Raw genomic sequence first — 14,111 nt, 5'->3', positions numbered from 1 at the left:
GTCTCGACAAAGCAAGAAGAAGACTTACAGTTCGTGTTGGATCCCTCGCCCGATCCGGAAGCTTCGTACCCGTCGCTCTCGGTATCGCTATCCGGTCCAGCTCCACTTCCAGATCCATCGAAGGTTCCGTCACTGAGAAGCGCACCGGTATCCGGTGTCGACGCCAATTGCGATTGAACTATCTGGAATTTTGAAATAACCACCAGGTTATACGAGCATACGGTGGAAAGAAAACCTCGAAAGAAAATGTCTACGATACCTGGCTTGAAATTTTTCAAACATTCTACCGCCACTTACTGATTAATTATAAGCAATTATGATAGCGCCGATACAGGTTAATTGTATCATGTCCATTCAACAGCTTGTCTATACAGCGAGTATAATCTCACCCTTATACATTACCGAAATTGATGTCATATCGAAAATAAATTCTGATTTGAGAACATTGAATCTGCTATTATTTATTTACAGAACGTATCAAGAGTTGAACCCAATGTTTTTAGCATGGTATGGAGAATTTCAAATTACCTAAGAACTCTCGTAATGGGTGCAATTACACCAAATAGATGCTGATAATTCTACTGGAACTTAAACGCGCAGAGATTTTTGAACTGGAAATATAATTCTAGTATCAAGTTCATTTCTAATGCGATAAAGTCCCTTGGATCAGGGCAGTTCAAAATAGTTTGGTGAAATGGCTTCGCGTGTATAAAACAGAAGACGTAACTTTACGCACCTGATTAACATGTCGCAACTGATCGATTAGCTCACTCGTATTCGCATTGTCGTAGAGAGATTGCGGCGAACTTCCTGCCAATAGAGGAAGTTCAGGATTGTATTTCTGCGCCGTCAAACTGGAGTCGACAATCGTCTTCATATAGCTGGAACAGAAATCGAGAGATATGCATTAACTTCAAGTGTTCTTCGCTAGCCGTGAAAACAAAAAATCAAAGAACAACACCAAAAACACAGCACTATAACGTAATTTATTCAATACAGACGATGCAAGATCGCAATTCACAAAGTTTCGTTCAATTCTCTTATTTCACTTCAAAATATTGCGTTGTTTTGGTGTTTCGTTATCCGTAGTCGAGTTTTTATCAGAATTGATAACGGTTGAGGTTTCGACAGCATCGAGCCCTCTTGCAAATATCAAATAATTAAACTAGGCCATTCGAAGACGATAAGACGAATTTTTTCGCCAATTCAATCTTACACATTGTAATACCAATAGAACTAGAATGGAATATTGATAAATCTTCGGTTGGTTATCTCGTTTTATATAGCTCTTACTCAGAATCCAAATGGATGAAAACCTATCGAGATTACGAGGTGAAACCTGTTAAATCGAGTGCGCACGCGTGAAATTTGTCGGATTTTCTTGCAGGTTGGCCACTTCAAGTTCAAACTGTGAAACGCGGCTGAGGCAGGTTAGGTACGTGAGGCGAATTTTTTTTAGATTAAGCAGATCCCAAATAATGGATGTAGTAATTTGGGAAGGACTGGCAAAATTTTAGAGCTCACTGACCGATTACCGCTACGAGTTACTATAGAACCAAAATTTCAGTTCGTGATTCAACACGGGAGCATCCGACATCTCATAGTTCGTTTCGAGTCCGGCAGGAGTCCGTTTCGGCACTCCTGCTTCACAATTTGCTGACCTTACAGACTAAAACATTGCAGTGGCACGATCTCGCCGACCAATAGAGCGCAATTATTTTGCTCATGCGCAGTCGGTGACTAAGCCTGTCAAGTTTCACCGTTTCCTCTCGGTTATCGGTAATTTTCGTCAGGAAAGTCTCGAACGCCGGGAGGACCTAAGCGTATTGGTGAAGACGTCGCGTTCGAATAATTCAAGATTCCTTTATTGCCTCGGCTGTCGTGCGGGGTGTAGGGTGGCGCTTTGCGGGGCGAAAGGATTCGAATCGAAAAAGGAGGTTCAATTTCGTAGACAAAGGTACCCGCGATGAGACACTTGGGTGGGAGGAGATTGGACGCCAGCCGCCCACGGCCGCTGTCTGGGCTCCGACGGTAATAAATTAAGCAAAGGGTTTTACCTGCTATCCGCCGTTTCAAAACTTGAGGTTTCAGAGTTTGGCGCTTACTTTGATTCTCGAATTATTCAGAGAGGGTAAACAATTTTGCTGAAATAAAACACCCCGATTTTTCTCGCCTCTTCCCGCGCAAGCTTCAGTAGGTACTTTGACAGTGAATTTACAGGTTTTTGATACGTGTCGACGTCCACTATGTTGGAAATTAAAATGGCGACCACATATTTCGGAAGAGTGAATTTCATAAAGATAGATTGAGCGGTTGTCAAAACGCTATTATATGTGTCAGCAAAAGGCATTAAAAGGTTGATTCACCGCCTGAGACTGAAATTGGGTAGATTTGAAAAAATTCGTATCGGATATTCCCGGCCTGCACCAAACATTCCTGCGAACTTTGATCAAAATCGGAGCTGGACCCCTCGCAGATGGTCTTTGTTGGTCATTATAGATGATTTGGTAAAAATTTCACGCGAAGCGCGTTGGATATAATCGTTGCAGGGCGCTTAGAAGGAATCCATTGTTGTTGATTAATAACCACAGAGCCCCACGGCTTTTTCCCTCGCCTCGTCTCTCCTTACCGCCACAGCGCAGCGGCTCCAGCAGAGGTTCCAGGTCTGGTTGCCCAGAGCGAGAGAGATTATTTAATTTGGAGGAAGCCTTAAACGAAGCGTTGATTAGCAATTCACCGTCTGCCTGCGTCTATTATATACTCCAGAGCTCACACGTTGACCGCTGCATGACTCAAGTTGCGCGAGGCACAAGTCTCAAGGCTTCCTTGGCCGAGGCTAATGACTTCCCAGGATCCGCCAAGCAACAGCCGGATGCTTATTGTTCGATAAGGATTTTCATCGCTATGATTGTAATCGATCTAATTAGATATCTCGATATACTTGGCGTACTGCCAACCGTGCCTGATAAGGTTCAAATTAATTTTTGATAAAATGGAAAAGCACGCTTAGATTATATAATACCTAGTTGGTGCTCATTCAACTCACCGAAATCTCATAAACTGCAGAATAATCGGTGTACCGTTTGCGTGTCGCGTCGCGTCGCGTGCCGAGGATTGATTATTTGTTATATTATTATTCCAAGCAGGTAATGCATTGGGACAATGTCTGACACGGGTGGGGTTGGACAACTCCAATGTTTGTTGAATGAGAAGTTTGCCCGAATGTCACTCTTTTAAATCATTTCTCTAGCAGATCGTTAGGAATGGGACAAAGATTGTAAAACAATGTAAAATCATCCCTAGTCGTATCGAAATATAAGAAAATTTTAACAGATTGAATGTATTTTTGTGTGGAACGTATAGTGATGTCGACTGTTCCTACTTCATGAGACTGGGGTAATGTGGCGGCTTTTAATTGAATCTATACGCACGAGAAAACAGAACTAAACGGACCGAATCAAAAGGAACCAAAAAATTTTTACAATCTAGTTTCTAGAGTTTAAATTTCGGTCTATAATTAAAAAATTACTAAACTTTTTCTTCGTTTTTGTTCAAGTCAACATTTAATCCCGTTCTCGCTACAGGGCTCAGAGCAACGAAGTCGATACCGAGTCGGGGGGTGGTTGAGAAAATGAAGACGCAATGCAACGTAACGCGAAGCAAAGCGCCGCCAAGTCTGGTCATGCAGGGGTGCCTGGCGCCGGGACGTCGCCGCCCGCACCACCGACGATAAACTACACTCATACAAAAGGATTCGCTTGCACGTGAGAAGAAAAGTGGTTCCGCGATACTCTGTGCTCGGGGGCGAGGTCACCCTCAGTTGCGAAAGCGGGGTATGTCTGGTGGTGTTTCCCGGCACCTTGCATCATTGGAATAAATGCATCGATCTACAAATTCCCGAGAACTTTGGACTTAATCTACCTGCACTGACGAAGGCAACGTTTCTGGATGCCAAATGCCGAAGTAGATGTCGACGCGACTTAATTCACTGCTGATTGTGAGTGTCGCTCGGTAATTCGGGGAGTCTGCATGTCTCTGTCCAACTGACAGCTACCATCGTAGCATACGTAATGTAGAAGAGTCGAAAGTGAGGGGCTATTCACCCAAGGAAGTCATAAATTTAACAGCTAGAAGTCAAATTGCATATCAAACGGACTTGAGTGTTTGGAGTATTATTTGAAATAACAAGGAATAAATCGAGATAGCTGATATCTTTGGAAATCACTACCAATCATTTGATCAAATGAAATCACGTGATAGAGTTGAAGAAACCGTGATGCATGTATCCAAATACCTCGAACAATGTTTCGATAAGACGTTAAGATTCCATTGATTTCTATCTCATGTGATGTGCTTTCGTTCACTTTCGCTTGACGAAGATATTATCATTTATTTCCAATGATTGGAATTACTGAAAAACGCCTAGAAGGCTTGGATATTACTGGCAATCAGATGATAAGGTAGAAATCAGTAGAAGTCACTGGAAATCATTGCTGCCAAATTGAGTTGATTGAAATGAGGTCCATCATTCCATGCCCAAGTGAGTGGTCTCTTTCCCGAAAGCAAAGCAGACCTTGACACTTCGAGGAAAATGTTAAAAAATCTTGGCTCAGGTTTGACCCAGTTTTATCAGACTATTTCGAAGGATCCTTCTTGTGATCGGAAGATCGATAGGCAAAATATATAAAACTAATTCTGCAGGTTCATCGGTTATCACAAGAAGTGAGATATGTGCCTTTAGCGTCACCCGGAGAGCGTTGTTCTGAACGCGAACGAAGGGATGACATCACTACGCGATTGCCATGGAAAGTCGCGTATTCCGCATGCTGCATGCATAACGGTTTAATGATTACAGTCATTGAGTGTGCATTATTTTTATTTCATTATTCGTATCGCAATCTGTCCCTCGCTCTCGACGCCTCGGGTATTGTTGCGTATTAATAACGCCAACGCCCACGTTTCTTATTGTTAGCCCAGCATAAGTACGCATCGTTATCTCTCAGATAAAAGCTCTGATTACGGATTTCTTCACGTCGTCGTATTATAGGTGTACTTTACATACATGCGAGGGACGCTGTGCATGGGTACAAACATACCTCAAGTGCACAAGGCATGCGTATAAATGGGTGTGTGTATGAAAGAGAAAATAAGATAATATGAAAAAGGGTTTGTAATAAGGAACGCGGTGACATCGCGAGGCAAGATAGATCAGAGTTATGACACCCGATATGCAGGCGCGAAGTTGCAGCGATAAGACATCAAATATTTACTCTCGACTAGCGACAGATGTTGAATCTGGATTTTTCCCATTCTTCATCTCGCAAAAAGATGACCAATTTTTTGAGCCCGTATACTTGCTTCACTTTTCTTTGTCCCGCGCTCCTTGATACCTCAAGCATGGCCACGTTCGGGTTGAATGATTTCAAACTACTGACGATGGGTCAATTTCAAACCGCAGTCACTTGCAACGTGTTGTAAAGTCGGAGAGTATACCTGAACACTGCGAATGGTGCAGGACTAAGGATTGTGCAGAGTCGAGGAACAATTATGGCGTTTTTGTACATGATACTTGAAACGTATACGATGGTGGAAGTTCTGGTTTTCTTCTAACATATAATTTTGAGATATGAAAATATACACTGTACCGAGATTCAAAGCAACGTATAGTTCCATCGATTACTGTACGTATTTCAGTTAGATATATTTTCAGTGAAAATTGGCGTGGTTACATCGTAAATACACGTTTCGTTTTATATTCGAAAATATGTGTCAAATGAATGGCGCCATTCGTCTCCTCGAAAGGTTATATACCTATTTTCACGATGCTTGTAATCGAATGCTGACATGCAGGTAGGTCGAGTATTTCACTACATTAAAAAATGTTCAGTTCGTGTTTGGAGAAACTTACTCTCCGACACGGTCTCCGTTCCAGCAATGTTTGTCCGGATAATCCTCGCAGATGGTGTCGGCCAAGGTACCGTAAAAGCTACGGGATCTTCCTACGCTGGCCAAAAAGTTACCCAGACGGAGTCCTGCAGGTACTTTGTAAGATGCAACGGGATCCATCGTCGTCGTGTTCGACGGGACGAAATCAACCAGTTTTGTGCGATCGCATGCAGCGCGTACCTAGAGCAAATAAAAGGAATATAATTTTATTGAGAAAATAATTAACAGTTCCCGGTGAAGTGAAAATTTCATCTCTCTGGGTGTGCGTGTGATTAATTTTGTGTTCAACGACATCTCAAGAACGAAGGAACGAATTTGGATGATTTCAGTCTAAATTGACGGGGCGTTTCTTACCTCAGAACCGATTATATTTTGGATTTGATCGGTCCAGTACTTTATGAGTTATTTCAATAACACAATTAAAAAAAAAGTTTTTACTTGCTACTGCTTCATAAACTGAAAACGTATCCGGGCACGAATTTCTTTCACTGTCCGATCAAGATTACCCAGATGAACAACTTTTTATACAGATCATTACGCAAGACGGGAAAAAGAGAACTGCTGTTGATCCAGTAGACAGTAACTCGGTACATAGATTCCAGAAATAATTTAACCCAGATATTCATGAATAATTTTAACAGTGTGTCCAGTGATTTCAGAATTCAAAATTCCCGTATATTCCCGGTTATTTTTTTCAAAACTCCCGTATATTCGTACGTTATCATGATATAATAGACATTGAACACCGTCATATTCGACGATGTGTAAAACTGATGAATTTGGATGGAGTCAAAAATGTAGAAAAATTAGAAAATATAAGAGTCACAATATTGAATTTTCAAACACGCGAAAGTGTATTTCATAGAATTTTAAAATGTAGAAAGATGAAGTACAGAAAAGTCAAAACGAAGGGTAAAGTATAGAAAATCAAAAAGAATATAGAGCCGTCACAATGCTGTTGTATTCTTATTCGTTGTGACAATTTTATATTATAGTTCTGTATACTCTACCATTTCAACGTTTTGACTTTTCTGTGTTTCGAATTTCTATGTATTTAAAAAATTCTACGGAATCGATTTTCACGGTCTTCAAAATTCGACATTGTGACTGTTTATTTTTAAAAATTTGGATTTCAGCGGGAGAATGTATAAACGGCAATTTCAGCGCGAATTCCTGGTTTCTGTGCGAAATTTCGGTATAATTCTCGTATTTTCAAGGTAACTTTGAAATTCCCATATAATCCCCGATTGCTGAACGTATATATATATATAATATTCATATGGTAATTCTAAGGAAATTTATTTTCATCATCATATCACGTTAAAACAAGTTATAGACAGACGTCGTAACGAATCACTGAATAAACAAATAATAGTCCGTCGTACATCCTGTTTTAACGCGAGGTATTTCAAGGCGTGCGAAAGGGTACCTTGGAAAATATTCAATGTAAAAACAAAAAATTATTCGAGACTTTTTACTAAAATAAAAATTAATGAAAATATATTATTTTATAACCAAACATTACACGAAAATCTTCCCGAGATATAACCTATGCATCTAACAGGTGTGTTAGTAATTATGCATCGTTAGCATCTCCATAAGCCCACGGAGGAGGTATCAGAATGGGTTTGTCGGGGCAGTCGTGCATCAGAAAATATGCATAGAGGTGAATTTCACGTTTCACGGTATCACGCGTAAGGCGATGTTATCATCTCGGAATCCACATCCACGAGTCACTCACTCCATGCAACCCCCTGCGTGGCAAGGTGGTGCCGTAACCCACCGCGTCTCCTGGCTATGCCCGAGGTATATCCCATAGTTCGGGCAAAGCTCCTCCATAAATTCCCGTTATTCAGCCATTATGTAAATTTATCTTTCCTCTCGACTGTCGTCCGACTCCGCACAAGCTCCGCTTTGCTGAGCCGCTTGCAGCCTCCGAACGACAATTTCATCGACCTAGGATATTTTATACTCCAGAAGCAGTCTCGAGTCTGGAATTCACCCGGTTCACGTCCAAAGCAAATAATAGCGAATGCGGTAAGCCTCTCGTGCCCAGCAAAAAAAATCCAATTTAGTGTAGGTGCGCGTTTTTGGACCCTCGAATTAATCGACGAACGTCAACAATCATCCCGAATACCACATAGAAAGTATACATTGGTCAAATTGCTCTCGAGCGTATTTTGCAATCAAAGATAATATTGTTTATAAATATACTGGTCAAGCCACAGTAATCCTCTCTTTGTTCCCAGGATACATTTCTCACACGTAAGTGGCGAGGTAAGTGGATATTTATAACTTTTCACTACGTGCTACTAAGCATGGACTCGTTCGGTCGTGAATGTGATATAAGATGTGATTCGTAACGACGTCGACAAGTTGGATGGCGAACGTTATAGCTGTTCATTGCTAGGTCACAACAAAGTGTTCAAGTCTTCACACGGCAATCTGTCACAGCGTTATCACAAGCTAAATTCGCTGATCTAAGAGTGGCTAAAAGTGTTCAGGTACCGCTTGAACATCACTTGCATCTTGTTCCAACATATTTGGTATTATACGAACATACGATGCAGATTATTACATCACTTACAATATATTGGGGCCAGGCTCTTGAAATGTTTCGACATTAAGAGTCCGCTTGGCAGAAATTACATTATTCGTGTAAATGTTGAATATTTATGGACGATGGATAGTTTCTTTGTCGTAGAAAGCGCGACTGAATCTGCAGCGAAGAGCATGAGGCGGGTCACATGGCAACAAGAGACGTTCGGAGTCGCGTGCAGCATCTCGTCTTTCTCGCATTAACGAGGCCGATTGGAACTCTGTCTTCCTTTGCGGGTTGACTCACGCCCGGTCCTTTGCCGATCTTGCCCTACCAGGCGAAATGCACGCACCCAGGCATCGCGTTCAGGAATAACAGGTTCATTGTGCCCTGTAGAGCTGCGCAGTGTTGTACATTATACACCCAACGCCCCGAATTCCGACCACCACCTTCTTCTAATTCGACAGCACCGAATCCGCCAGCAACAACCAAATTCGAAAAATATCAATCCTCAAAAAAGAAGAAAACGTAGAAAGTTTTTCGGACTCAAAAATATGGTGCAAAATAATTTCACAGTTTGCCGACCGGCACTATGACGATTATTTTGCATCTTATTAATCAGATGTTAACTTAATTGAGAATGAAAATTCACGACATGCATATTTTTTTGAATTCTCATTTGAATGCGTGTTTCGCGAGATATTTATCTTTGTGTACATATATACACAAGCTGCTAATTCCTTGCTGCTTCTTCAATATATTTATGTACAAGTCGGGTCAAAACGTGCGAAGGAACTCTAAAGACCTTCACGATTCTATCTGTGCGTTGTTAAACTTTGACCCGCTTGATAACTCTATAATCAGACTGTATTGTGAGATATTGTAACAATGTCCAGGTTAGTCAACCCGCAAGCTTCTCTCCACTGCAACTTCAATGAGCCAACCCTCGTTAGGAAGAAGAGAAACAAGATTTTGATCCAACATATTTAAGGACATACCAACAAGATAAACCGATCACTGAATCGAACTTCAAAAATCAATGACATTTGACTGATTCTAAACTGTAGCACGCAATTCCCATCCATGTGTATAACGATACAGATGTATAAAAATCTTCAGGATGGTGAAGAAGAAGAAATAATGATTCAATTCAAAGGCCGAGTGATGGGAGACTAAATTTTATATTATAGTTAAACAGCGTCTAGTTTATGACACGAAAAGCAACTGTGTACTGCGATATCTTTTTCCAGGTGAGTTGCGAAACGTTATCCTACAGTCATTGACGTCTCGTCGTTTTACAGACTCGGGTGTGCGTACATACAAGTATGCGGCAAATATTTGCAACTAGGATCATTAGATGCAAAGATATACAGAGAGGTCATTACTTATGACTTTACACACATTTCGCGGCTGTGGCAACGGCTGCATGTGAACTACTGTTTTTACTACAATCTGAGATTTAAAGATGAATCGGCCGGGAACGTCTGAATGAGGAGTTTGAAAAAGAGTCGTGATCCGTTTCAAAAATCTTTGGTACCTAATGTTATTTGCAGCAATGATAGTGAATATAATAGACCCAATGTCGCTACTATGTGACAGAATTGTATCTGAGAATATTTGAATAACGCAAACCAAGACGTTAACAATTTGAGAAAAGGTTTTTACAAATAATTATCTTAAGAGTGGATAAAAGTAGATTTGTATAAGTACGGTTATACAACAGATGTTATTCGGAAATTAAATTAGCTTATTATAAGTGTACCACTAAATAACATTTTTAGAATATTTTTTAGACAATTTGTAGGAATCTGGTTTGAACGTTATAGTTATAAATACGTTTCCTAAATTGTTAATATCTAAGCTCGTGTTATTCAAATTCCCTCAGATTTATTAGTACTTATTGTGAAGTAAGAATGTTGTTTCATTCGCGTTCACCATCATTGACACTACATATCATTGCTGAAGTTTTTGTCAAAGGTGTTGCCTCTTTTCCCAACTTTTAATTCAGACGGTTTGACGGATTCATCCCTATCTCTTATCCAAGTACTCACCCTTGGATCGATTCCATTCGCATTCAAGGTCCCCGGTGTCGTCTGCTGCCACCTGTCTGCTACGCGAGTTGAATAGGTGACAGCAGACGACATCGGTGACCTTGAATTTGAACGGAATCAATCCAAGTTTCAGATATTCTACTTTCTGCCAAAATAGAAGTTGTCAGGCCGAAATAGATGTTTGACACCGAGAATATCTCCCATACAGTATCGGTAGTATGAAAAAATAAAAACGTCACCGTGAAGAGTTCCGACTACGTGTCTGCAAAATTTGATAAAAATTGCAGAATAGTACTGACTCATATTTAAGGTTCTATGGATGAGGGGACAAAAGCTTACAACACCTCACAATTTGTAAATTCGAATACTCCGAGGATTACACATTAGTATAAAACCCAAGAGAGTCTATTATACGTTCCTCGAAGGCTGTCACGAGTTGAATACCCCCGAATGATCGTTCATGTCGTACACTCAGCGAGCAAATATTTTAAGGATTCCTTTGTATACATGTATATATACAAGGAGCTGTATCGCCGACACACCAATCTGGAATGCGACCTTTCAGACGCGGCAAAACGATGCCTTTCCTCCCAGCTGTGAAGAATTATTAGTACCGTCATAGATCAAGCCAATGGGAGACCCCCTGCCAGTCTCAGGGCGCAGGGTGCAGGTAGGCGCCTGCGAAATCAGGTTGGCGCAGGTTGGCGCAGGTTCGCGCAGGTCGGCTCGGTGGTTTCCTTGGCAATGTGGCATTTAATCATGCAGGGCACAGTCATCCGCGTTCGAACCTCTCGAACCGCCCGCTTTAAGGGCCCTTTGTCCCGTTTTGGTCACTTTAATTTTGTTTCTTTCGCTCGTTCGGAGGAGATGAATTCGCCACCGTGTTAGTCACACGCTGGCGACCACTGTGAAAAATTTAATTAGATACCGGTCCCGGCGCCAACTTTCGCGCCCTTCGAACGAAGAATTATAATATTTGGTTTATTGACGGTACTGACGATCGAGGATAACTGCACCGGTGAACGGCGCACTTGATTTCAGATTGATAATGTTTCGTAACACGGACGCTACGGATAATTGGAATGAAAATATATCGATCATTTTACAGAGGTTAAATGTAACGCAAGCTTTATCCAACGCCACTCGTATACTAGCTAAAATTTCAACATTAATTGCAAGGATATCGATCGTTCCTTTGGTTCTCATCAGCTGTCGGTAAATGTGACACGAGTCGTAAGAATGGCGGGAGGGCCATTTACTTGGAAATAAAATAAACGATTTCAAGGTAATAACGTTCACTTCACAACGTTACTCCTACTTCCGAATGACGCTCTAGTCTTCTAAGCGAATTTCAGTGATTCCCGAATCGGGCAGAATCACCGAAAGTCAGAATGAATTGTTGAAAATTAATGGAAATGACTTGGTAAAGTGGAAATCAACAAGCACACGATGACATGGAAATCGATGGAATAATATTGATGTCATTGAAACCATTTGGTGTTTACCGCGAGACTCACGACGATTATCACGATGTCTAATGTCTTCCACACGGTATCTTTGACGCTATCATGTGATTTCAATTGATCGCCACGATTTCAAATTACTTCAACTGTCTCAATTGATCCCCCATTATTTCAAAGAATATTTCAGTCATGATAAGGCTCTTTATTTTATAAGCTGATTTCCAACTATTAAATTTATGACTTTCTCGAGTGAATGGACTTTCGAGGAATGGTGAATACTCGGCATGCTTTGACAACCCATGAAGAAAGACTATTACCTTCATTTTAAATACCGCAAACGCAGTCAATATTCATTCAAATGTTAGCAATGCGAGAAAAAGAGTTCACCAAGCGCACGAGTATCGTCATCAAGAGGCGAGATGTGCTTCTTACCTTCTCCTTCAACTCTGGACCATTCTCCATGGCATGCATGATAGCATCCGAAATACGCGTGTCCAGTTGCCTGATGGCGCTTTCCACATTCAGACCCAAAGGATTGTTACGCCCGTCGATGGCGATTACGAGTCGTTCGACAGACTCGACGTATCCCGACCAAGCCATGTCGAATTGCGACGCTGGCTCGATCAGACAACCCCTGAAAAGAGGAAGGGATATCATTTCAGAAAAGTTTTTCGAGATATTACGAGTTTAGGAGATACAGACGAGGGTGAATTATGGGAATTTGTATCTCGGCAACCAATTATTCAAATCGATCAGGCTTTATTTTACCCAAAAGAATGCAGACCGAGCTTTATGTACACACACTTCTTTGTCGGAATAAATAAAAAGGAAACATTGTTATTGGCAATAACGTTATTGAAATTTTTTTAAAAATATGATCATCATCCAATAAGTGGTTATATATCGAATTACTCGCGTTTCTTCTACTTTTTACTTTACATTTTTGTCTAGTAAATAACACCATTATCGTTTGACAAAGCGTATACAGGTAATGGTGATAAATTCTCCGAGAATTATAATTTTTGAATATTTTCAACAAATTCCGTATGTATTAATAGCAACTAGCCAATCGACCGTTTTTCAGTATTATACAAAATTCCCCATATATCTCCCGTATTTTCAAGAAACCTGAAATTTCGGTAGACAACCTGCCGGGCGGATAACGGTTGAACTTTTCTCACCTGATTACGTTTATGCAAAGCGCAGAGCAGGGCCTGATGTCGCTGGCGATACCGTGACATTTTGAACAGTAGGTCATTCGCTGGAGAGCTTCGAAACAGGCGGTTTGCTGAGCTGTCTGTGAGGAGAAGAGGGCTCCGTCGGTTTTGTCCAAGACATTTTTCCCGAGAGTTAGGGCTTGGATAAGTACCCTGGTAGCCTCAAGGCTCTTTACGACGGACTGTGATATCTGTTTGGGGATGTCGCCGAACGGTTTGATGCTGTCGACGGCTTCTCTGAGGCAGGACTTGAAATCCTTGGAGAAATCCTGCTTCAGGGGATCCACTGCCCGATGGAAAGCAGTGGGGAACAATTCGTCGAAGAAGTTGAGGAAGCTGAGGTACAGCATATCACGTGTCCGAGGCTGCTGGAGGGAGTCCGGTGTGTTCTCGGGTGCGACGTAGTTCACTATATCCCGATACAGGCTCTTCACAGACGGATACGTTTCCACAGCCATTGTGCGATAAACTTGATTGAAGAGGGTCAAAGTTCTGTTCTCGGAATGCCTGACCAGCACTGTTACGGTGTCTGCAATCAAATGCAACAGATATTTTTCATCAGTATCCTCTTCGTTTGTCCTATCAATCGGTGCAAAAATAATATGATAATCAAGTTATACGAGGAGATAAAAATTTCCGGTCCAAAAAGAAAAGTGCGCATTGCTCGATACATGCGAATTTCAAACGCGTTCCCGTGATAAGTTCTTCCAATTGATTTTAGGGAACAGGGTATTCTGATCACCAATAATAATCCTGGCGAATTTGGTTCTTTCATACACTCGCTTCAGCTTGTTTTATTTATAAAACTTGATAGGTACTACAGACTTTTTACTCACGCGTTAAAAACTAGTGTTGTCAGTTTCAAGTAATGAGGAAATTTACCCACCGTTAACCG

General features: G+C 41.2%; 1 protein-coding gene across 1 annotated transcript in view; it reads right to left on the bottom strand.

The window, feature by feature from the left end:
• The window catches only part of LOC124176743 (division abnormally delayed protein), a 67,400-nt gene that overhangs the window by 7,826 nt on the left and 45,463 nt on the right, over positions 1 to 14,111 (bottom strand). Inside the window, exons 3-7 of the mRNA XM_046558380.1 lie at positions 13,181 to 13,745; positions 12,432 to 12,633; positions 5,909 to 6,126; positions 737 to 881; positions 29 to 182 (exon numbers count right to left, since the gene is read on the bottom strand). Of these exons, the coding sequence (XP_046414336.1) occupies positions 29 to 182; positions 737 to 881; positions 5,909 to 6,126; positions 12,432 to 12,633; positions 13,181 to 13,745 (1,284 nt within the window). The remainder of the gene's footprint in view (positions 1 to 28; positions 183 to 736; positions 882 to 5,908; positions 6,127 to 12,431; positions 12,634 to 13,180; positions 13,746 to 14,111) is intronic.

Source organism: Neodiprion fabricii, chromosome 2, assembly GCF_021155785.1.
Source record: "Neodiprion fabricii isolate iyNeoFabr1 chromosome 2, iyNeoFabr1.1, whole genome shotgun sequence".
Classification (NCBI taxonomy): Eukaryota; Metazoa; Arthropoda; class Insecta; order Hymenoptera; family Diprionidae; genus Neodiprion; species Neodiprion fabricii.
This window is presented reverse-complemented; position numbering and strand designations above follow the sequence as displayed.